Source organism: Coturnix japonica, chromosome 4 (genome assembly GCF_054131305.1).
Source record: "Coturnix japonica strain WE chromosome 4, WE-NBRP24, whole genome shotgun sequence".
NCBI lineage: Eukaryota > Metazoa > Chordata > Aves > Galliformes > Phasianidae > Coturnix > Coturnix japonica.
The window spans coordinates 42987031-43011789 of record NC_140666.1 but is presented as its reverse complement, the minus strand read 5'-3'; the positions used below and the strand labels follow the sequence as shown (position 1 = coordinate 43011789).

At 42.1% G+C, this 24759-nt stretch overlaps 1 protein-coding gene and 1 long non-coding RNA gene across 5 annotated transcripts in view; one reads left to right on the top strand and one right to left on the bottom strand.

Annotated features, from left to right (window-relative positions):
- The window catches only part of TET2 (tet methylcytosine dioxygenase 2), a 69640-nt gene extending 54134 nt beyond the window's left edge, over positions 1 to 15506 (top strand). For all 4 annotated transcript variants that reach the window (XR_014945809.1, XM_015861428.3, XM_032444017.2 and 1 more), the window contains 7 exons: positions 422 to 515; positions 1590 to 1798; positions 2604 to 2754; positions 4918 to 5007; positions 7556 to 7693; positions 9016 to 9376; positions 10619 to 15506. Coding sequence is in view for 3 of the 4 variants with exons in the window: in XM_015861428.3 (XP_015716914.2) it covers positions 422 to 515; positions 1590 to 1798; positions 2604 to 2754; positions 4918 to 5007; positions 7556 to 7693; positions 9016 to 9376; positions 10619 to 12027 (2452 nt within the window). In the remaining variant the exon portion in view is untranslated. The remainder of the gene's footprint in view (positions 1 to 421; positions 516 to 1589; positions 1799 to 2603; positions 2755 to 4917; positions 5008 to 7555; positions 7694 to 9015; positions 9377 to 10618) is intronic.
- Positions 1 to 24537, bottom strand: part of LOC146761047 (uncharacterized) — a 75730-nt gene extending 51193 nt beyond the window's left edge. Inside the window, exons 1-2 of the long non-coding RNA XR_014945818.1 lie at positions 24383 to 24537; positions 6004 to 6094 (exon numbers count right to left, since the gene is read on the bottom strand). This is a non-coding gene — a long non-coding RNA (uncharacterized LOC146761047). The remainder of the gene's footprint in view (positions 1 to 6003; positions 6095 to 24382) is intronic.
- Between the last annotated feature and the right edge of the window lie 222 nt (positions 24538 to 24759).

The window sequence follows — 24759 nt, the reverse complement described above, 5'->3', positions numbered from 1 at the left end:
AAATTTAATAGAGTGGCTACTGCATGCCAGCTGTTCCACATCAATTACAGAAATTTCAGTCACCACTTCAAATTTAACCCAGAAATTGAAGAAAAACATAGAATTCCTTCCCAAAATGGAGAGACTTCAAGTCCACTTTTCAGAATGTCATTATCTGTAACAACTTTTCAAGGGACGCGGTTACAACTTTTGCTTGGGAATATTAATGTGATATGGATGATTTTTACTCAGCTGTGATGTATGAAAGCCATTTGCCTTTTTCAACGTATCGATCCACCATCACAATAAAACCAGCAAGATAAACCGCACTGCACACCCTTCCTCATAACTCACAGTATTTATTTTTTAAGATAAAACTGGCAAACGTGCCCGCATAGAACGAGATTAATCTGCTTACTATGCTTATCTTTGTCTGTTTAAGATTTGGACAGAAGGGTAAAGCTATAAGGATTGAGAGGGTCGTCTACACTGGGAAAGAAGGCAAAAGTTCTCAAGGATGTCCAATTGCTAAATGGGTAAGTGATGTATGTCCACAGATGTTAGTGCTCATCCAGTTTGGCACGATGGTTCACGTAAGCAAACAGCAATGATGTCCTTTTGTTAGCTGACACTGGGAAACCTAAAACAGCTCACCGCAGGAGGCCCACAGCCTGCTCCCACTGCTGTCTCTCACATTGCATTTGCTCTAGTTGCCTGGAGAACAGCAGGAATAAAATGTGGCCCAAATGTGTACGAAAACCTGAGAAGGAAGGCAGTTTGGATTTAAGATTCACAACATCACATGTTCTCAATGCTGTTTAATTTTAGCTTACAAATAAATCCAGGAAGCACGGTGCTGTGATATTTTTTAAATGCACTCTCAGTTCAAGAGGCATTAGTACACCCTTTTAGCAAACACTGTCTTAGGTTGGCACAAATTACTGAGTGGTTTGGGTCGGCTAGGAAAAGACAGGATGAGGAAAAACTGATCCATGATTATGGTCTCTATGCATGCCAGCCTGCACCTTTATAGAAATACCCGCAGTGGCACAAGCACTGAGGAGCAGGGATGCTTGTCTTTGAGCAGTGTCTGCTGCTTTCCATTCACCGTTGTAATGTTTCCACATAGTAGGGGCACGCGAGGCCACACACTACTGGGTGCAGATTACAAGTTTAGCTGTTCAAGTAAGGAAGGAAAAGAGAGACAGCTCCCACGTCAGGCTGTTTGGTCTCTTCCTGCTGCCTTAAGTGCAGCTCTGCACACGTAGGCATCTCACTCCTTGCTTTCTTTTGCCCTCTAATCAAACTGGGTCACTTGTATCACCATGCCAATCCAGGAGGATATTTCTGCTAAATCAGAAAAGCTGTTTCCCACCTCTGTAGCTTTGCACGTTGCCCTCTCAGTGTCAGATTCATTAAACAGAAAGGGTGGACCTGGCTTATGCTGCCAGGTGGGAAAAGTGGTGTGTTACCAGAAACAAAGCAGAAGAGATAAGTAGAAGTAACCTCGCACACACGTGAATGCTGAGTTTCCCTATTCTCTTGCTCCTCTCACTAAGAAACGCTTTGTTTGTGTTGGGGCTCTGGGGTGTGTGTTGCTGTGCATGCAGGTAGTCCGCAGAAGCAGTCAGGAGGAAAAGCTGCTCTGCCTGGTGCGTGAGCGAGCGGGCCACACGTGTGAGACGGCGGTGATTGTGATCCTCATCCTGGTTTGGGAGGGAATCCCAACCAGCCTGGCTGACAAGCTCTATTCCGAACTCACCGACACTCTGAGAAAGTACGGCACGCTCACGAACCGGCGCTGCGCCCTGAACGAAGAGTAAGTGACACAAAGAGCGTGCTCACCGACCTGCAAACCCACCTCCAGCCTCAGAGCTGGCATCCCCACTCGCTCCTTTACCGTAAATGCACATCCCTGCCAAGCTATTTCAGGCACTCTGAAAACCCACAAGCCTTCAGAGAAAAGCAAAGTAAATGTTTTGAAAAATCAGGGGAAAAAAAAACAAACAAACATCTCAGAGTTGTGAAGCTTCTCAGTGTGTTTAAAGGAAGAAAGGTGATTTAAAGGAAAATCTCAGCTGCGGGCAGGAAAGCAGATAGTTCCGCCTTGAAATGAAAACTAGATGCACTAAATCATATGATATGCCTACAGAAGCTAGCCTGAACCCAAAGTAATAGCACTTCTTCCATGTCTTTCTGACAGTGAAGAACACATAGATTAAAATAACCCAGTTCCCACTGTATTTTACTTACTTTGGCTGAATGGGCGCAGCCATATTTCAGGAGTCTTTTGCCAAACCCTTGTCAGAGAGCTCTGCAGCTTTGCAGTGCCATCAGCATATACTTCTTTGAGGTATTATTGATATCAGTATCTAAAAGAGCACCACACAAAAACCCCTTCTTTTGCACAAATCCAGGTTTCTCGGATAAGTATATAAAACTCACAGTGTTTGCTTTGCAACCATAAAATTACTTGTTGTGATGAATTCCTCTGTTGTAGTACGCGTGTCTCTTTCATTTCTTCATTATTTACGGGTGGAAGAAGATCCAAGGCTGGTGATCCCCCACGGCACCGGCAGAACTGTCCCGCCTGCTGCTAACAGCCATATTCTCTTCTTCTTTAGACGGACTTGTGCATGTCAAGGGCTGGACCCTGAAACTTGTGGTGCTTCATTTTCCTTTGGTTGCTCCTGGAGCATGTACTACAATGGTTGTAAGTTTGCCAGAAGCAAGATTCCAAGAAAGTTTAAGCTGATGGGGGATGATCCTAAAGAGGTTGGTGTCCATTTCTAAAATGAAAATGCCTCATTTGCAATGAAATGCTTTCTGTTGCTCTGCAAATAAGAGATATGGTACGAGAGGCCAAGGGCCAGAGCCCTGCTTGAACTGCATACATGTAGGGTAATTAAACAACTGCCAGCAAAACTGATTGATTCCAGTCAGTGAGCCAGTTGAATGGACTGTCCAAATTCTGACAGCTGGTAAAAACCCTGAGACTTGAAACCATGTTTGCAGGCTTTCACAATTAGAAGAAAGGGCACGGCCTGAATAATTGTAGCTGTTTGAGGCCTGCAATTGGGCATTCCCTAGTGGCAGAACGGAAGGGTTACCAACTGAACACATATAACATCGCAACTGGAAACTAGAGCAGACCGCATGGAGACTAATATGACGAAACTCTGAAATTACAATAGGAGTAAGAGGGTAGAAGACTACATACAGCCTTGCCCCACTGATATTTTCCAGACAGGGCTCTGTGTTACAGCAAACAGGCAACTGTTCAAAATGAGTCAGAGTCAAACAACATTGACCTTATACAGGGCACAGGATACCTTTGAAGTTATGATTACAGTGAGTGCTGGACACCTCCATGTGTCTGGGAGGTTCCAATGGTCTCGTCTGTTTTTCAACATGCCTGTGCAAATGTAGTCCTTGGACTGCTGCTCATAAACTGATGCATAGGTCTGCAGCTTTTGCTCTACTCTGGCACCTTATGTAAACCCAAGCATTTCTTGTACATGATCAGTCAGGCATGTCTGTATCCTATGGCCTGTGCTGAGAATATCATAATTACCATATACTTTTTCCTCCCTCCTGCCCCTTATCTTCCCAAGAGTGATAAAGTAACTCCTTCAGTCAGGCTGTGGCACAAAGCTTTCTTTATCATAGCTTGCAGTCCTAAGCCCCCTACATTTTCTAAGCTGGATACCTGGCCAGAGCCCACCAGGGCACTCTTCCAACTTGCATTCCTTGATTTACTTCCCATGCTAGTCAAGGCTGGGCAGAGAAGACAGTTTTGCCCTCTAGTCTTGGCCCCAAAGTCAGAGGCAGTCAAGGCAAACATCCAGACTGGGATCTGGGTCCCACAGCATAGACACTGTTTACAGACAATATAGATGACACAGATAGTATCCTCACCAATACAAAACTTGAAGTTACACTTAAAAATTGTAACCTTCCTACCAAACAGAAGCTCCAAGGTTTGGCAGCAGCCACAAAGTCACAAGAAGATATTTTTTATGATTTCACGATGTCATTTTGGAGTCCCAAATTCCAGTTTTATGAGGAGATACTAAATTTTTTAGCACTGAACGTGTCTCTCTGTCAACGCCATAGGTTTTTCACAGGTCTTCTCATGTTGATGAGAAATACAAACTCCTAAAAAGTGAGTACACCACTCCATTATGCCACTATTCTATATGAGATTTGAAATGAAAAATCACGGCACCAAAAGTGAGGCTGTGAATTCAGGATCCCCATCCTGACAGAATGGAGAGCAACTCTGGAATGTGCTACTGGAGTACAAGCATTTTTCGAAGGCCCTGCATTTTGAAAGTTCATACCTCTCCTAACAGAAAGGAACGTGGTCATTCCTACCTCCACAGCACTGACTGCCAGACACGTCCACAACTTGGGATTGCTTAAGGATTGGAAACTTTTGAAGTCTGAAACATCACAGTAATTTTAAATTGTTGCATGAAAAGATAATATAAATGTGTTGAAGTACTGTTATCACAGCGTGCAAAACCTTTATATTAGCCAGATTAACTTGATGGAGCATTCTGATATTATTCCTCTCAAGTTTTCTAAAGAGTATTATTTTCCCAAAACTCCAGTAGAGAAAATAACGAGCGTCATCATGTTTGGACCCAAAACATCTTCACATTGAAGAATGTGATTCTTTTTAATATAAACCAAATTAAGATTATAGTGTGTGATGCCCTCTTGCAAGGATCACACTACACTACTAGCACGCCACTTTCAAGGCTGTGAAACAATATAATTACAAAGGAGATTAACGACAGAGATTGTCTAAACTAGAATGATGATGACCTAGGCCTTTACACATCTATCGCTGCATTGTAACAAACCTTAACGTTTTAGGTCCCATACATGCAGTATGGAAATGTCACTGAGCTGTTTTTCATCTGCTAACAGGAAGAAAAACTAGAATCCCATTTGCAGAATCTGTCAACCCTGATGGCACCCACCTACAAGAAGCTTGCACCTGATGCATATAACAACCAGGTATGGTGGGGAAAAGGGGAACCGGAGCAGTCACACACAACCTGACTTCTACTACACTTTCCACAGCACTTCATCTTTGAACCAAACCATGTATGTACATTGTGTACCAGCATTCCTTTGACACTGGGCTAATGGAAACAAACAAAATCATCAACTCCTCTTGAAATGCTTTCAAAAGTAAAACCAGATGAATTTTAACTATTAACTACAGCTAATCTTTTCACCTGTGTCAATGAAACAAGATTACTACTGAGCAGAAGTCTTGAGCTCTGCAACACAAGGTTTCTCAGCTTAGAATGATTCACCAGCCACACTCACAACACAGCCATAAAGATGGTACAAGGCTGGCAGTAGCATCAGATGGTAGTACATTATATTGCAATTGAGTCTTGAAACCAGTTTCATGTCTGCTCTCTCAAGTGGCTATTATAGATATACTTTTAAAACAAAGCTTCATAGTTGAAGGCACTCAGCCCTGCATATGCACACAAGTGCTTGCACCAGCATTCTTGCACATGGGGCTAATTTATGCAGCGTTCTGTTGGACTGTATACATAGGTGCCAGCACATTCAAAGCTGTATGAGGTTCCTGGGTGTGGTGGCCTCTCACTTCAATTCCTTTACCAAACATCTTCCAGATACCTACACCAGAATTTGACACCATAGCCCTTTGAAACGTGTAACGGTTGGCCTTCATTTCCATTGTTCAGGCTCACTACCCTTACAGACATTCACAGAATGTACAGCCTCCAGGCTATCAGCATAATTTCAAACTGTGACACCTTCTTTCTTTCCCACTGACAACATTAAGCCCAGTCAAAACATCTACTTGCTGTAGCAATCAGCATAGAACAGGCTTTCAGCTGTAATGGAAGCAGTAAGCTATAAGGAATCTACCCATTTTTACCAGCAGTTACAATTACTCCTTTACTGCATATTTAACAGCAATCAGACAAGGTAAGCAGGTTTAGTACAGACTGATGCAGTTTCATTTACCTGATCAGATAATGCTTGGAGACTCACTGTGGAGGAAATAGTGGCCTTGTGCCCACTAGCTGTGGTTATCTCTCCAAACATCTGAGACATTCTGCAAGAGAAGAAAGGCAGAGGAAGAAGAAAAAACAAGGGGGTGGTGAAACATAAAATGTCTCTTTGCTTGGGCTGCTTTCTTTTCCCATCAGAGTTTTCTAGAAAATGTTTCTTCATATCAGCCATGTCTGCGCTTGACGCTAGTTGACAATACGTGCTTTTACAAGTTTCTACTGTTACCTTAGATAGGAATTAACATGCATGGCCTGGCCCATCTCAGGAGTTCCATGTAAGCCTTAAGCTTGTGGGAAAGCCAAGATGAAGCGCTAGTACCAGAGAGATGATAAAGGCCTAATTTGTGTGGCTGCAGTAAAAGGTGGTGAAAACCAAACGGCCTTAATGATAATTCAAATTCCCATATTAGTTCTAATCCCAGTCTGGATTATATCTTGGATTAAAATCTAGAATTGGAACGTTTTTTCCAACGGGACCCAGCAGAACATCTCATAGAACCTTTGCATCAATGTGTTCTAAACACACCCTTTAATTCTGACCTAGTTATAGTGTGGATAACATTTCAAGCCACTCTCATTTGGTTCCAAAGAGGTTTACACATTTCAAGTTTTGTTTCAATTTTGTTCTTAGATTCCAGTGAAGGAAACATTCCATACATTAAAAACAAAATTGCTGTGAGCAAACTGGACCTGGATCTGTTTACCGAACTTGGGTCAAGACTTGGCAAAATTTCTAATTTCACATTAATTTAAAATAGAATCCATTAAGGTCCATTAAGTGCAGTTCTTTTGCATTCACTTCAAGGGTCCAGGAATTCAAGTGAGGCGTGGCATTTCAAATGGAGTTTCTTTTTTTTTTTTACTAAATAAGATACAAAACAGTCATTTGTAAGACTTGATGTTTGACTACCAAGTCCTTTCCTTTTGCTTAAGACTTACTGTTGCATAGTAAGATCTTTGTAAAGCTCCTTAACAGGGAGTACATGTATAGAAAATGCTGTCTTGACTGCGTTATCTTTTTGGGCAGGGCTTAGTACTGTACTAACACTAACAACATTTACTTTCACTGGGCCAAAATATTACAAATAGAAAAGTTATTATTTTTCCTGAAATCATTCTGAAGACAGTTTTCTCAAGTAATTTTCTTGTAATAGCTTGGTAGATTTCCAGTCTACACCTACGTATCACTCTTACAGTGCCAGACACCAAAACCATGCACTGCATTTGCCACATAAAAACACAAAACACTGGCAGAGAATCAGAAGTAATATGCAAGAAGTATTATTGGCCAATTTTGCAGTCACAGCAGATTCAGATTGGAGCAGGGAATCAAGCAGCAAGGAGCAAAGTAGACATCATATGAAATTAGCACAAAACAGCTTATTTGCTTGAGATCTGCATGTCACCACCTGAGAGATGTCAGCAGACTTGTGTGTTGTTCAGTGCTAAGTCCACCTGTTGGGGTACCAGGGCAGGTTGTGGTGATACCTGTCATCTCTTCCCAGATCGAGTACGAACACAGAGCTCCCGAGTGTCGCTTGGGTTTAAAAGAAGGTCGCCCATTCTCAGGGGTCACTGCCTGCCTGGACTTCTGTGCTCATGCTCACAGAGACTTGCACAATATGCAGAACGGGAGTACACTGGTAAGTCAGCGATGCATACAGCCTCCTTATTCCAGCAGTAATTTCAGACATTTAATTCATTATCTTCAGCATGTTTAAATTTATAATTACATAAGGTAGCTTGCTAAAAAAAAGCAGCATTAAGCAGTAATTGAGCTAACTCATTACCCCCTGCATCATTTTTCATTTAACTGAATGAGACTTACGATGTATTAAAGGTTTAATGTAGAACCAGTAAAAGAGAAACCATGGAGACGGTGGGAAGAAGGCTCCAGCAGGGCTGAAATGCCCATTTCATGTTTCCTGGGACAAAATCTTGATTTTTTTACATACTTTTTTTTTTTTTTTTTAGTAACTACTTTGGTTTATATCACTTACTACATTAAAATGAAAAAAAAAAAAAAAAAAATAGTGTGGCCAGCAGGTTGAGGAAGGTGATCAGTGCATTTTCAGTGCATAGTGGGTGATTTCCGTTCCCTGCATACTCTTGCTGTGACCATACAGCCAGAGTAAACATGAGGAAAAAACGAACTTCAGGTCTGAATAGTCTTCACTGTTGTGATTTGAAGTAATTCACAGTGCAGCTCCTATTACCAAAGAGATTATCTGCTTTCTTTAAATGCCAACTAAATTCACCCTGTTTCCAGGGTCTGACTTAATTGAAAAGTCAACCACCAACAACAAAACATGTATTTTTAGCTGAGCTTTCTTCCTAAGATTGGCTGGTTCTGTTATTTTACTGCAGAGTACATCTGTATCAGCATCTTTTTCTCCACTGAGATATTCCCAATACCCATTTTAGTTGGAGCTAACACAATAAGCATCCTGCAACACACACAGTGCTAACTTCCCCAGATCTTTATGCAGCAGTAGCATGACTTGCTGCTTTGCAAATCATCCTGAGGGGTCATGAAACACAATGGCAGCATGTTATATGCCCCACTACCTCTAATTAGGTACCTCGTTAACCTACTGCAGTCAAAAAATCTTCATCTGAGCACAGAGTTTTCACTGGTTTAACTCCCTGTCCACGTTGTTATGGACCACTCTGCTTGTTTCAGTTTAGGTGATACACCTCTATAACTGCTCCTCTCAGCACTGGTACAAGAAACATTGATATTTACACTTTGTGTTTCTATTTATGCTGTCCAATAGAGCAATGGAAAAAATGAAATTGCAGACCTCTTGTAATAATGTGTAAATTGCACAAAAAGAAAGCTTACAAGTAATTTGCCAGATGCTGATGCTGACAGTACCAGGGCAAGGTAAAACACACAGACTAGTATTTCAGGCAACTTCCAAGACTGGTTTGAGAGGGTTACTGTAACACTCCTGTCTGACAGGTTTGCACACTAACTAGAGAAGACAATCGTGAAATTGGCCAAACACCTGAAGATGAGCAGCTCCACGTGCTCCCCTTATACAAAGTCTCTGATGTGGATGAGTTCGGAAGCACCGAAGGCCAGGAGGAGAAGAAGAGGAATGGTAGCATCCAGGTCCTTACCTCCTTTCGTCGGAAAGTAAGGATGTTAGCAGAGCCGGTTAAGACGTGCCGGCAAAGGAAGCTAGAAGCAAAGAAAGCAGCTGCAGAAAAGCTTTCCTCCTTGGAGAATGGGTCTAGCAAAGCTGAAAGAGACAAGTCTGCTGCAGCACGCAACAAACAAAGCAACTCTGAGGCAGCAGGTCATGCAAAGCAGCTAGCAGGTAAGCACATGATTCTGTTCAGGGTATGAATCAACAGTGGTAAGCTTCCTAGAAATTACAACCATTTACAGTGAGCCTCAAGAAAAGCACACAAGCATTTTAAATAAAAAGCGAACCGAACTCTTGAATGTAAATATCAATATTGTATATTTATAAACGCTAGAATGCCAAATTGTGGTCAACTCTGGAGAATGAAAGAAAGAAAGAAAAAAAAAGACATACCAGAAATCCTTTATTGTTGGATACCCCTATAGAAGTCAGGTGCTTCTAAACCCTCCTTACCATCCAGTGTGTTGCAAAGTATCTTTAAACAACTACTGGTGCTAGAAGCCATGAAGAGAAGCGTGTGATGTTACTGCCAAAGAGCAACCTACACCACTCACTATCGCTGCTGTTAAAGAGAACCTCATACCTGGAGTGGATTCTAGCCTAACCTAACCGCTTTGCCAGTATTTGTATACTTTGCTTCAAGACTAAAAAAGCAGAGTGGGCGTTTTCATGGCAGACAAAACACACTTAACAATCACTGGCAGTTTTCATCACTAGATTTTAGAATGCTGGACAAAGGAGTTCATCACTATTGTTACAGCAAATTCCACCGAGAGGAATGAAGTGATAAATGCAAGGCTACCCAGAATGTCACTGAGATACCCATGAATAGAAGTCAGCTGCCGTGTGACTCAGGACAGAGTTTGAACCTTTAAATTATGCCACAGCACTTGAATGATTTTTTTTCCTTCTGTCTTCAGTGAATCTCACTGGTCACTAAACCATTATCACTGTCAGTGAATGTCACCATTGTTGTTTTTTACATGAAGCTGGAGACATATTTTTGAGACAGCTCTGTTAATGCAGATGTACAATTACTTATTTATTAATTCCTGGGGAAAAGAAGGTCACCTTGTGCGTGGCTGTTTGTGAGCACTTTGATGCTCCATTTCATGCACTACTTAAATGATGATTCAAACTCTTCAGACTTTGTGCATGTGACTCCGAACAGATTGCACGGTTCTCTTTTCTCCTTTGCAATTAGCATCTGATCTCACTGGATGCATGCCAGAAAAGAAGAGTAGCCTTAGTATTTATTCAGCTTCTTAAGGCATGGTATTTGAGATATGAGTATTGATGTATCATATGATACATTTTTCTTAGAAATATCAGATATATTTATCGAGAAGAGTGTATAAAGTGTTCATTTAAAAAAAAAAAAAAAAAGCTTGTTTCTTCTTTTCACACCTACAGATCTTTTACGTCTTTCAGGACCAGCGACACAACAACAGCAGCAGCATCCACAGCGTACTCTCGCTAACAACCCTCAGTCAAATGCTATTAACACTTACTCGGGTTCAGGTTCTGCAAATCTGTATGTAAGGTTGCCTAATCCAGCCAATGCTTATCCAAGCTCTTCATACACTTCAGATCCCTATGGAGGATCTGGTCCCATGAACCTCTATGCCACCTCATCACAGCCTGCGGGGTCTTATTTGAATTCTTCCAGTCCCATGAACCCTTATTCTGGATCATTAAGTCAAAATAACCAATATCCACCCTATCAATGCAATGGGAACATACAGATGGACAACTGCCCCTCTTACTTGGGCACTTACCCTTCCCAGCATCATCAGCACATGGACTTGTATAATTGTCAGAGCCAAGACCCTATGTCCAAACTAAGCCTACCACCCATTCAAACATTATACCAGCATAGGTTTGGGAATAACCAGAGTTTTGGTCCCAAGTACTTGAATTACGGAAACCAAAATACGCAAGTAGACTCTTTCAGTAATTGCACCATTAGACCAAATGTACACCACGTAGGGTCTTTTTCTTCTTACTCCACCCATGAGGCTGACGGTCATTTTATGGAAGTTGCCTCAAGGTTAAAATCTAATCTGAGTAATCCAAGCATGGACTATGCCTCCATGACTAAAACCAACGAACACCATCATGTGCACCCCCCTCCACATTTAGCACGTGACTACCATTCTGCTTCGAGTATGTTTAGCGGTCCTCCCAATTCATTGCATCTCCAGAATAAGGATAGCGAAATGATTTCGCATGCAGTAAATGGCTTGTCTAACACGATTCCAGGTCAGAACCACGATAGGACTACACCCCATGGTGGTTTAGATAAAACAGATGTGCTGAATCCTGAAAAAGCTGAGGATCCCGATGAAGTCTGGTCAGATAGTGAACAGAGCTTCCTGGATCCGGAAATTGGAGGAGTGGCAGTTGCTCCATCTCACGGGTCAATTCTCATAGAGTGTGCAAAACGTGAGCTCCACGCAACGACCCCCCTGAAAAACCCCAACAGGAACCATCCCACCAGAATATCCCTTGTCTTTTACCAGCACAAGAGCATGAACGAGCCAAAACATGGGCTGGCTCTGTGGGAAGCAAAGATGGCTGAGAAGGCAAGAGAGAAGGAGGAGGAATGTGAAAAATACGGTCCAGACTATGTGCCTCAGAAATCTTATGGCAAAAAAGCAAAGCGAGAGCCTGCTGAGCCACACGAACCCTCAGAACCAACGTACCTGCGCTTCATCAAGTCTCTTGCACAAAGGACACTGTCGGTCACCACGGACTCCACAGTAACTACATCTCCATATGCCTTTACACGGGTTACAGGGCCTTACAACAGATACATCTAACTTCACACCTTTGTTGGTTACCTCATCTGAAAAAAAAACAACCCGTCAAGTAGGGTAGTCATCCCTTAGGTTTTGGGGAAGGTGAGGGTGGAGAAGAAAACAGTGTTTTTATTAAACTCATCGGTGGAAAAGGCCTCGGCACACCAGCAAAAAGAGGTAATCCCACTAGCGCACTTATTTTCCACTGATTTTTAAGTGGTCACAGATGGCGTGTAGGAAACAAGACCAAAGCATCCTATGCAAAACCAGAAACAAAACAAAACAAAGCGTTTCATGATTTACATTTGAAAACACTGGCCCCATTGCTGAAAGAGATAATCTGCAAATGGAATTTTTCCTTCTTACAGTTCTGCACATCTGCGACCACTTTTAATGACATCGAGTTTGCGTAGTCATGGAACAGGAGCAAAAAAATTCCTATAGAAAAGAAAATAATACTGTAGTATTACGACTGCAGGAATCTTAAAATAACATCTGGTGCTGAATCTACGATGTACTGAAATACTGGAATGACGGCTTTTTAACACACAGTTTTTACTGTAACATTATTAGTCTCTTAATTTTATTTAATGAAGTAGATAACGTATAAAATGTAACAAATAGACAGCAAAACACTGAATTTGTTTGGATATTCTAAAAACCATGGTGCTATCTAAGAGAATGGTGTCTTTATTTTAACAGTCAAACAGTTAATGCCTTTATAACAATTAAAACGTCAATGATGTATTCAAACGTTCTTCAACAACAGGGAGGACCTTTTCATTCATGTATGTATTGAATTTACCTGGTGTTAAAATAAGCTTACTTTTTAATGTATGGGAATTACGAGGACCTCTGGATGTTGCTCATCCAGTCAAGTCCTGGAAAAGGACGATAAAATAGAGAGAGAGATATGATATTTTTTTGTTTTTAAATAGTGTTTCAAAAGCACTTTGTCTACCTAAGCTTGGCAACTTGATCAATGCTGAGGTACTGAGACATTAAAAAAAAAGAAAAGAAAAAAAAAAAAAAAGAGTTTACTTTGATTTTAAAATGCAAAGATAATTTTTTTAAGATAAAATAAAATAAAAAAAAAGCTTTTTAAATACTTTTGTTTTAGCCATGCATCTGCTAGTGGGCTACATATTCATTTTTAATACAGTCAGTTATGGTAAAAATGGGGCTTACTGGATATAAGGGAATACTTCAGTACACAAAACACACGTTTTTCTGGTGCTCATCTCACACAGCTATACTGTAAACTGTTTTCTACAATTATTATGACAAGTTCATTGCTCAACTATGTACAGTTTTAAGGAAAGAATTTTATATTAACCACAGGTAATAATTAGCAGCATGCGACAGACTACAACTAGTTAGCTTGGGCTTCTGCTGTTTTTAAAGACCTGTACGCTCTTCAACTATTGAATGGCAGATTGCTTTTGTGTTGATAATTATGTACATTGTGGTGCAAGTCATTTCCCGGTGCAAGCGTCCTCTTTTCCAGGAAGATTGAACAGACCGATGCCTACACAAGATGAATGAAACAGGGTTAGTTCTGTGTGATTCCGTTGATTAAATAGAAAAAAAAATAGGCAGCTGGCTTGCTGTGGTGGTTTTAAATCATTAATTTCTATTAAAAAAAAAAAAAAAAAAAGCAGAAGAGTTGTATAGTAAATTAAATTGTAAACAAGACTTTTTTTAACGCAATGCTTTAGTATTTTAGTACTGTAAAAATATTAAATCTATATATATTTGGGTTTTGAGCTGAATTCACATCATGGTGCTACTCAGCCTGCTACAAATATATCATAATGTGAGCTAAAGTCCATTAAAAGGTTTGAGTGATGTTCCTACTTGTCATATACCTCAACACTAGTTTGGCAATAGGATATCGAACTGAGTGTGAAAGTTTATATATTGTACACCATCTTTTTCTCCCCCCCATAGCCTTTGAAAAAAAAAACAAAAAACACAAAACTAAACAAAAAAAAAAAAACCTCTCTCAATACTTGACATTTTTTGCAAGTATAACTTGAACTTCAGCTTATTTTTTCTTTTTTTTTTTTTGGTTCTAAAAATTCAGGGATATTTCAGCTCATGTTCTCCTATGCCAACGCGTCACCTGTGTGTATGTAAAGCTGTCGTAGGTTTAAATATATTATTCTTGGGTTTTTTGTTTTCTCTTTTGTTCCGTTCCCTTTTACTTTTTCCTCCTTCGGGGATTTGATGCTTTTCCCTTTTGAATCCCTTTCTCTGATTTCTCTCATTCATGTATCAATGTAACTGAAACTAATTTTGTACATCTGTTAGCTCTTTTTTTTTTATCGCGGTGAAAGCGTTTAAGAGATTTAGAATGTTTTGCCTGTTTCAAATGAATAAACGAAAGTAGAATGCACTGAGCTGATTAAAGGGAAAAAACGTAAGGCAGGGGTTTGGCAAGTGACTGTTTGCTAGAGTTTTTCAAGTCACTCTCTAAAGAAGGCTTCTCAGATACTGTAATGAATGAAAGAGAGTATAAAAAGGTACAGTCTGTACAAGGGCTTCCCTAAACATGCAAACCTCCACGTCCCAGATATGTCTTGTGCAATATACTGTAAGATTAACTTTGGTTGACAGAAATTTTATCTAAGAGAATCACAAGCTAATAACGCAAGGAAATCAAAGGAGGCCTTTGGGTTTAATGGTCAAATATTTATTATGGCAGTTTTGCTCTTTTTTTTTTTTTTTTTGTTTGTTTCTTTTAAATTCTCAGTCTGTGACTTTACTCACTGCATTGAAACAAAAGTTTCACCTTTTTTAAAGATTTTTTGTTTTTAAATGATGGTTACGTGTCAGATTAATTAAACCATGAATCTTCACCCGTGGGTGATTCTGTATTATTCATCCAATCCATAGCAGATGTTTGGTTAATAGGCCGTGCATCGTCATTTGCCAAACTGCTGGCAGCAAGAGCGGGGAGCTTAGCTAGCAAATCACTTCTGTATTGTAAATACCCAAACTGTAACTTTTGGTGTACAGAACCCTGCCTCAGTTGGAACGAATGACAGAGCGGAAGTAAAATTGCTTATATAGGATTATCAGGTTGACTATAGCCATACTTGAAGATGCTTCTGAGTGGTGTCAACTTTACTTGAATGAATTTTTCATCTTGATTGACGCACAGTGGTATAAAGTTCACTTCTAAAGCTAGTGGTTAACTTGTGTAGGAAACTTTAGCAGTTTGACACTAAGGTAAATGAACTTCTGTGTGCATTTTCTATGCTTATGTTCTCTTTTTTTTTTTAAGAAAAAAAAACAAAACGAAAACAACTTTAGTTTCATTCATTTTCATGAAATGTTTGGTATGTCTATAAAAAGAATCCGAGGATGGTTATAAATACTGTAAGTATTGTAATGTAATGCAGGTTATTTGAAAGCTGTTTATTATTATATCATTCCTGATAACGCTGAGATGTGGGTGTTTTTAATAAAATTTATATTTATTTAATGCACTCTAAGTCTGTCTTACAGAACCTTGTCTTTCCCTGCTGCTTTTATCAGATAACAACAGGAGCGTGCTCAGATGGAAAGCTCTGGTGCCAACCACAGCCCAGGAGCCCCACAGGGCATGGCAGCACTCACAGGGCTGGGGAAGCTGCCAGCCTGGAGAGATTAAAACAGCACTGTGGGTAACAAACTGCATACGTCAGCAGTTCAGGAATTGAACACACTGACCAATATATCGGGGCAAACCCTTTCCTGATTGCCAGCAGCAGCAGGCTCAAACCGCTCAGCAAAGCAGCATACACCACACTAGTTTAGCCACCTCCATCCTTCTGCGCCAAAAAGCTTAAATGAAATGCATCATTAGAGAGCCTCAAACAGGAGACTTACTCCTAGTCATGCTTTGACTCGTGCCTGCTGGCCTCCCCCTCCTCACGTTTGTGGATGCAGAGGAACTTGGCACATTCACTGCTGGAATTTCCCTGCTGCTCCAATAACAGCCACAAACGCGCACCTGGCCAAGGGCAGAGGCAGGGCAAAGGAGTGTCAGGGGCTTTGCTGGGTGTGTTGGCAGACTCCTCCCTACCCTTTCTGCATTATTCAGTTTCAAATTACTCCAAAAAACAGCAGGATGCTCTAGAGGAAAGAACTAAGAAACAACAAAATGATATCCATTAACATCCATGTATAATCTGAGTCGAACTATCTAGAAAAATAGCAGAAGCAACTTGAAAGAGTATTTTAATTAACAGCAAAACCTATTGCACTCGTGGGCACCAGCTGCCTTTTAATATAAGCAGCTCTCCTCAGGGCCTGACAGATCTTGCTTCTGAGGTGCTGCTAACAGAGCAGCCCTCCCTGGTAAGCCAGCAGTGCACTCCTAACCAAGGCCGAGTCCAATCTGCAGGGCAGGGAACTTGGCGACTTGAACTCTGTGCGACAGCCATCACATGCCAGACTCACTGAAGCTTGCTGACAGTCTAGCAGCACCAAGTTTAAAGCTGGTAGTTATCACATCTCAGCAGTGATTTAATTGTCTGCTACCTAACTCACACAGTAACATTTTCTTCCAGAAGAACACGCATCTGTCAAATTCCTGCTACAGTCAACTTTTGTTCCCCAGCTCAGCTTATGTATTAAATGGGCCCCTTTACTTTAACCTGTAAATGATTCCCTAAGTTAGTTTAATTAGGGCAAATACTGTACTAGGAACGATTCTCACAGAACTTAAAGTCAGTTGGCTCTGTTTCACTTGCCTCACCTCTCACCTGCAAAAGGAGGAACTGCTACATATGAAGTCAGCTCAGAAAGCTCCACTGATTAAAAAATAAAAAAACAATAAAAATCCTTTTGTTTAGAGGTAAGAAAGTGAGAAAGAACTGGGAAGAGGTCTGTTAAATATCCACCGTTCTTCCTTTATAGAATCTTTATAGAATCACAAGGCTGGAAAGGACCTACAAAATCATCTAGTCCAACCGTCCCCCCCTTTACCATACCTACAGTAAAACCACTAAACCATATCTCCTAGCTCCCTGGTCAGAGAAACTTGGGGCTTGAAGCTCAAAACCCCAGCTCTGCTCCTTTCAGATGTAGGAACAAAGCCTACAGTACCACTCTTATACCCAATAGAGCATTTTCCCCTTAGGTCAGTGCTTTGAGTGCTTACAACACTGACATTCAGGTCCTCTCTGCCTGAGCATCACTTTGTAGGATGCAACAGCCTTACAATGTCCTGGGGAATATACAGGCACATCATTCCCCTCCTCCCACATTCTAAAATACTTCAAACTACTCCATAACAGAGCAGGGTATGGGTTTAAACCTCAGCAAACATGCACTGCTGTTGAGGAGGCTGTGAGAGGGCTCCATTTTTGCCCTCAAGATCCAGCCAAACTCATCAAGGTGAGCCCACTCCATTTGCTGCATCTGGCATATTAAACACTCCATAGTAAGTTGCAGGAGGAAAACTATCACAGGGTAAGCACACATCCTTCTTATGTCACGGAGACATTGCATGCACTCATCAGTCACTGCTGAAAACCGAGCCCACTGTCAGGCAGTAACAGCTTGCAATTGTGCTTTCTTTTAGCTTCCACCACATTAGCAAGAGGAACCTCATCGGATTTTCAGGCATAATCATCCCCCTCTTATTTCCTGCTCCTGTTGTGATTATTTGTAGAAATGACAGCACCATTATCTTCCTGTATGTAAGCCTTCATACAGACCACTTTGGTAAAGAGATTTAACTGGAGGGGATGGTTTAAAGTGCAGTCTGCTCTGAAAAGGGATGGGGAAAGTGGCATCCTGGGGCTCCCAGTCTACATCTCAATTATCGACGTATCTACCATGCCTCATTTAGAAGGAGGTGGCTCTTCCCCATCCCTCCTGCTCCAAACGCAGGCAGCAGTTTTCCTGTGAGTAGCCCATCTCCCCAGCTGCTCAGTCTGAGCTCCATTGACATTTGCACAGACATAAAGTCAGTCAGACGGCAGGAATTTGGGCCTAATTAATGGGAGCGAATGCTTTGCTATAAACAGAGGAAAAGTTGGCGTGGGGGCAGGTGACAGATGTCCAGCAAAGGGAAAATATCTATTAGCTGCTCCCTCCACTGCCGCCCCCAGCACATTTGTTTTGCATGACAGCTCTTCAGCCCCAGTTTAAAGCACCCAGACTATGTTCCATCTCTGTTGGAGAATCTCTGTGGCAAGATACTAAAAGGGCCCGTATAAGGAAGAATTTTAAAGCTTGTCTGCTCTGCAAGAATTTAAGTGTCTTGTTATTGGCAACCCCGAATAATCTCCCCTCCAAATGCTGCTCTGCTGTTAGCACTCCCCATACCAGAAGCATGCCTTCTGCCAGAGGGCTGCAGTTTGCAGGCATCTACCCTCCCAGCTCTTTCTTCAGATGAAAATAACTGCTCTTTTGCACCAAAGCACACAAACATCTCTGGTACAGGATGTAAAAAAGAGCAGTCCATTTCCACACTGATCCATGCTTCCAAGGTACCCTCAGGAAAGCTGCACAAGTTCCCCAGCTGGGCTGTTCCAGGCATGAAAGAGACTGAGGCTGTCACACAACACAGACCAGCCCTGCTGAAGACACCAACCTTTCTTCTGCCCAGAACCCCAGGAAGAAATACCAGCCAGTCCAACAGCAACACATCAGGAACTCACCTGCATCAGGACCACGACCACTATGAGGAGGTGTTCCTCTCCTACAGGACAGCCAAAAGCACATGGAAAATGCTCTTCTGTTTCACATTTATATACATAATGTGCTGCGGAACTACTCACGTACATAACTAAGTACCCACATAGCTGATGTTTGAGCAGTTGAGAATATCAGAAGCCATTTTCTTCCTGGAAGAAGTTCACTGCCTGTCAGTACTCACCAGCCACATGTGGCTTTTAGATTTTCCTGCAGGTAGATCTCTACAGCATAATTTATGAACTTTCACACAAGGAAAACCACTGCCCCTTTCAGAAGAGGTTCCATGTTATGCCTTGTGCTGATAAGATAAATGCTATTCGATGCCTGTCCGCTTGCCACTGAAGCGGGGACTAAGCAGTGAGCAGACACTGACTAAACCAAGGAGGGCCCTGCTGCTAGAAACATGCCAGACAGTATCTGATCAATCAGTTACAGATAAGGAAAGACGTTATACATTACATGTGACCCCTTGCCACAGAGACTAGAAGGATCTTCTGCCCACCAAAGTTGCAAACGTTTTCCAAAAAGACAACCAGGTTCCATTTGTGAAGTACAGTCACTGCTTTTAAACTACAGCAGACAGCGATGGAAGCCTTCAGTACAAAAGGTGGGGGATAGAGTCCAAGAGATCCCCATGCTGGAGGAAATGAGAGCACTCCTGCCACTCAATTTAAATTACAATAATATATTGGCTGGACCAGAGGACTATGCCTAAGGGGAAGCATGACTTTGTAGTAAGCTCCACTGCCTGCTCTCATTTCTGCTTATGGATGTGATCTTAATGTTAAAGAGCGCATGAAAGACAGAACTCAGTGACAGTGCTTGACCCCAGCCTCCCTCTTCACAGGCAGGCACCTTCCCTACTAGGCTCTCCCCTCCTCCAACTAAGCGTTAAAAGTGGCCAAAGCAAAGACGTGATGCTCATCGAAGCTCAATTCTCTTTAACAATGAGCATATTCTGATCACAACTTGGGCACAGGAACACTGTTTTGGGGTCAGGTCACACTTCTTTATGAGCCAGGCAGTGGGAATCCTATTCTGAGCAATCCAGGGCAAGAATGAAAGCAAAATGCAGTTGTCTGTAGATGTCACAGAGATATATCACCTGCAGGGGCAAGTGAACAGAGAACACACAGACAGCAGTTACAGACTTGAGCATCTAACTCTGCTTAGAACCTGCTTAAGGCACCTTGTTTTGTTACTGGGTTTCTAGGTCACAGTTCCCTTGCACCAGTCTGCTCCAAACCAGACAGGAAGGTTGTAACAGCAAACACATCAACAGTTTAGGAGTTTGGATGCTGCAGTAACAGGGCCTGAAGTGAGTAGCTTGAACTGAAAGAGCTCAGTTGCTTTTTCCTGCTTCTGCCAACATCCTTTTTTCCTGCTTTACTCGTCCAGCCCTTATGAGATAAGCCCTGTTTGAACGCTTGGCTTTTCTGCTTCTTTCCCTTAAAAACAACTCCATTAGAGAACCTTTCCATTGCCAATGGAGTTTATAAAAGAAAAAAGAAAGGGAGGCAGAAAAGAAAGAGACAGCTTTCTATAAAACCTTGCAGTTCATCTAGCCCATCTCAAAGCAGGTATAGACAAGAATAGCTGCTCAGCGTGCATGGAAAATTGTTTTACTAAATGTGGAAGGAAAAGCATTGATTTAATCTCATGGACACGAGAAGTCAAAATTGCACAGTTGCCATTAGTGCTCTTGCTGCTGTGAAGTCTGAAAGGACTGGAATGGCCGCTCAGAGGACAACAGAAAGGCAACGAAGGAAGCCAAAATTACTCTTCTGAATTTCCTCTCTCTGCTGCTGTAATTGGGCACCCCAAGGTATTCTCTTCTCAGCCACAATAGTGAGCAGTCAAATCTGTCGCTGCATACATAGTAGGCAGCAGAGAACTGACAACCAGGGCAACTTTTTCCATTGATTTTTCATAACATGATCAATAAAGTATTTCATTATGACCCACACAATCCTATTTGCATCATCAGAAGACAAGAAAGATGCTGTCATGTCTACAGCAGTTGTTGCTGTTTTTTAATAAAACCCCCAGAGATGTAACTCTGCTGACTGCTTTTTTCCCTCCCCCACTAGAGACCCATATAAAATGACTTTTTTCTTGATTCCAATCATATCACATCAGGTATCTGATGGCTAAAACAACAACAACAAAAACCTCACGCTGGTCAGAAGTCAGTGCTTTCTGCTCTGAGACTCTCTCTCTCATCTGTCAGGGGTGAGGTAGTTTGAAGCGAAGATACTTAAATTCTTTTCCTTTAGTTCACTTCCTTGAGCGTGAAAAGCAAATCCCCACTCTTTTCATTCCCCCCGCACCATCACTAGGATCTGAGAGAGAAAGAGTGAAGCAGTATCTCAAAGTTAATAAAAAGTACGTGGCCACACATGCTACAAGGTTTTGGAGCAAGTTTTTCCAATTGCACAGCTTGAAACCTTTTAAAGCCACCTGATGATTAGAATATAGACACTCCAGCTTCTTTTAATGTCACCCATTAGCCGTACACCACTCAGCTAGCCACTTTGAAAGGCTGGAGTGCACACCAGCTGTAGATCAGACTACACAAACACCTACTTCAATACTTACTAAAATATCTCCTTTTCCCACCCCCTCCCCCGCAGCAATTACAGATTTACAAACACAGAGCGTGTTTACACAGTTTGTGAGTGCTTCCAAAATAGTCTACGGCACACCACAAAACCTGAAATATAGGTGTTATAGATACACTGAGGCAGTTTATGAGATGCACAGTTTTTCCTATAAGCAGAGCCTTGCTGATGAGGCTCAGCTCAGAATACAAGAGCTATTTAACAGTGCCGCACTGAACCTCTCACCCTTCCATGATGCCACAACCCCTCAGAGTACAGAACAGCCATGAAGGTGTAAGAAATAATGACAAAAGTACTTCCAACTATTTATTAGAAGTAATGCAGTAATAAAGCAATTTTGGCTGAACTCCAGCCTGGCCAAATGCACTTTTTACTCCAAAATGCACACAAGCTACACAAGATGGTGCTTCTTGTTGAGTAACTACTAACAATTGGAGTAAGGCATGGCCTGGTAAACTCTGAACATACCGTACGTGACAGAGAAAAGACTGGCTGGAGAAAGGAGCAAGTTTTGTGACATTCAATCTCCTCCTTAAAAGAAGAAGACGACAAAAAAAAAAACCCACAAAAAACCAAGTTGCGAATATCTGCATAATCCTGGCCTAATGCAGAAGGGGGAAAGAGGGAAGGCCAGAGAGGAGAGGGATTGCAACACTTCCTTGTTGCTGGTAGGATTTTACAGGCAATGGTTGCAACACTGAAGGAAGTCAGGTCAAGACAAAGGGATCAGGGTAATCTACTAAGGGCCAGGTTTCCCACTGGCAATGGAGGCCTCTACCTGATAGTCTCTGCAAGCAGGGACCTGAATGTAAACCCTACATGGAAAAAGCTACTGACAGAACATGCCCTTGGAACGGAGCACGGGCACTCAGGTGTCAAGTGAATTCACAGCAACACAGGAACATCCCACCTGATTTTGCAGCCACACAATCCTTAGCACCTGTGTGATTTTTGATCTTCTGAAAGTGTTGCGAACCACATCTATGGTCTCATCCTTCCTATTCCCGCCCACCCATCCAAACCTCTTCCTGTCTTCACAGCAACTCAGTTACCAGCTTGCCATGTCTAGGAAGAAAATTGCTGAAACCCGTATAGAAATTAACATAAATGTTTTTCTCATGAAACAGCTGGGAATGGAAATGGCCCCTCTGTCCATTTAGTGAAGAGAAGCACAAAAAGAGGAACACTGAAGACCTTCACTTGTGCTGCCTGCAGAAGCAAGTGGATGAGCAACACATCAGTCAAGCCAGCTCCAAATGCTCCCATGAGGGAGCCACACCCAAAGTGCTGGGTTTTCCATTTGATTTTAAGGCACCTTGGAAATTAGAAAGTAAGAAAGGAGCCGGGGATGACTAATTCCCTCAGGCTGGAAGACGGCACGATGACTGTATCACTAATAAAAACAAATTATAGCCAGGAAGTCTAGGGAAAGAGATACAGTGCTTTAACGTAACAAGCAAACAGGAGGTGAGGAAAGCCCAGAAGCAAATGCCAGTACACAGAAGTCACTCTCGCCCCCTTTTACTGTCTTTCTCAATAAGACAGGTACAGCCGTGTAACCAAAAGAGACATGTTGTCAAACAGCCTGACTCACTCTGGTTACAGTCAGCATGCAAGTTTATCTATTTGGTTGGTAAACAGTAAGCTGTCTAACCAGCCTATGACCAGTTCTTCCACCTGCCCCATGCCAGCCTTGCACATTAACAGGTTGGCCCCCACCGAGGTGCAGAGCCAGGCTACCTCAGATAATTAGCACTCCTAAGGCTCCACCCAGCACAGCTTTGGAGCCTTGTCTTACTTGGAACTCTTACACTTCGAACACAGCTTGCTGCTTATCAGCTACAGGTAGAGGCTTCACACTGCAAAGTAAACACTTGCCAGCTCCACAGGAAAAAAGCAAAAGCTACAGGTTTCTTGCTTTGATGCACAAAAAGCTTTAGCAACACGAGTAAACAGAGAGGAATGTCAGTAACAGCCCATTAATAAACCAATTCACACTTCCTAGCTGGAACTCAGCCTCTTAAAATTAGTAAAGCCTAGTTGAAGTCTAAAACATTTCCAGATGCAGGCAGTTTCTCCTTCGCTTAAAGTCTCAGATTTCTTTTTTAACCCAGGATAAAACAGTCTCATTCTTCTCAACAAGGAGTTTTACCTGCTTGCTAAGGCCCCAAGCCACTAACCCAGTTTAGACATCCAGCCCCCAGGCTCAACTGTACATCTGCATCCAAAATGTGTTAATTGTTGCACTAACACAACAGCCCCATCAATGGTATGTTACAAATCCAGATGATCTGTGAGAGCATTTACTCGTAGCCTAAGAACTGTACAGTGCAGGAACAGGCAGCACACATCAAGACAGTTCTGTTTCCACTAACACCACACATGTCCTTTTCTTTCTTGTGGCGTGTCTCAAGAACCCTATTTGCAGCCTTACTTTCATTCTCCTGCCACATAAAAACGTAACACACCCCATATCACATCTCATCTACGGCTCTGTTTATGGAACGCCTTCAGGTTGGGAGCCAGGGACGTGAGATTAAAGACACCTTCCTCTCTCTCAGGTTATTTTATCACAGGTGGAGCACTCAAACAGCACGCACATTTATACCACAGGATGCAGCAGCACAACCCAGAGTGCTTTTTCCATTTTCAACTGGATTACTTTCATTTAGACATTTATTTTTAGTAGTACCACAGCAGCCACCTTTGAGATGGCCATGGAGAACTACAGTCCTGTTAAATCCTGCCTGATCAGTCATGCAACAGATAAACCAGCACATACTCTGAGCAGCAAACACAATGGGAGTGGAGGGGGAGGGAGGAAAAGGCAACAAAAAGACAGCTGTTAGTTTCCTCAAGCATACACTTAAACTCCTGCACTTTGAGATTTCTTGCCAGTTAAGTCTCTTAATGTTTTCCAGACCTGTTGGTAGTTCAGCCATCCCCTTCTTAAAGGGAGCCCTACCTTTACCTCAGCTGATCTGAGATCATTACAAACTCAGCAATGTATTCTAAATTACCTGACCTTCATAAAAAAAAAAGCACAAAATCAAACTTACCTCATTAACTCATATTTCCCTGAAGTCTGTTAAATCTACCTTCAAAAGAGTCCTCCTCTCCTTTGCCTTTGTTTAATAACCTAACATCAGAGACAGCCGGCCTCTGCAGCCCAACAGGAGCACTCTGGGAAGGGAAAGCCCTACACCTGTGGAAAGCAGCCCCCACCCTAATAGGAATTAGTGCCAGTCCCACCCACCCTGCTCAGCTGTGTGTGCCCTCAGCCAGTGTAACAGAGCAGGCCCTCAGGTGAATGCTCCACTACCAAGTGCAGCAGTGTAGTACTGCACACCACATCAAAGCCTGAGTGGTGTCATTTGGATGACTCTGATTTCTACCTACAAACTGAAATACTGCGCCCTTAAAAATTCTGTCTCGC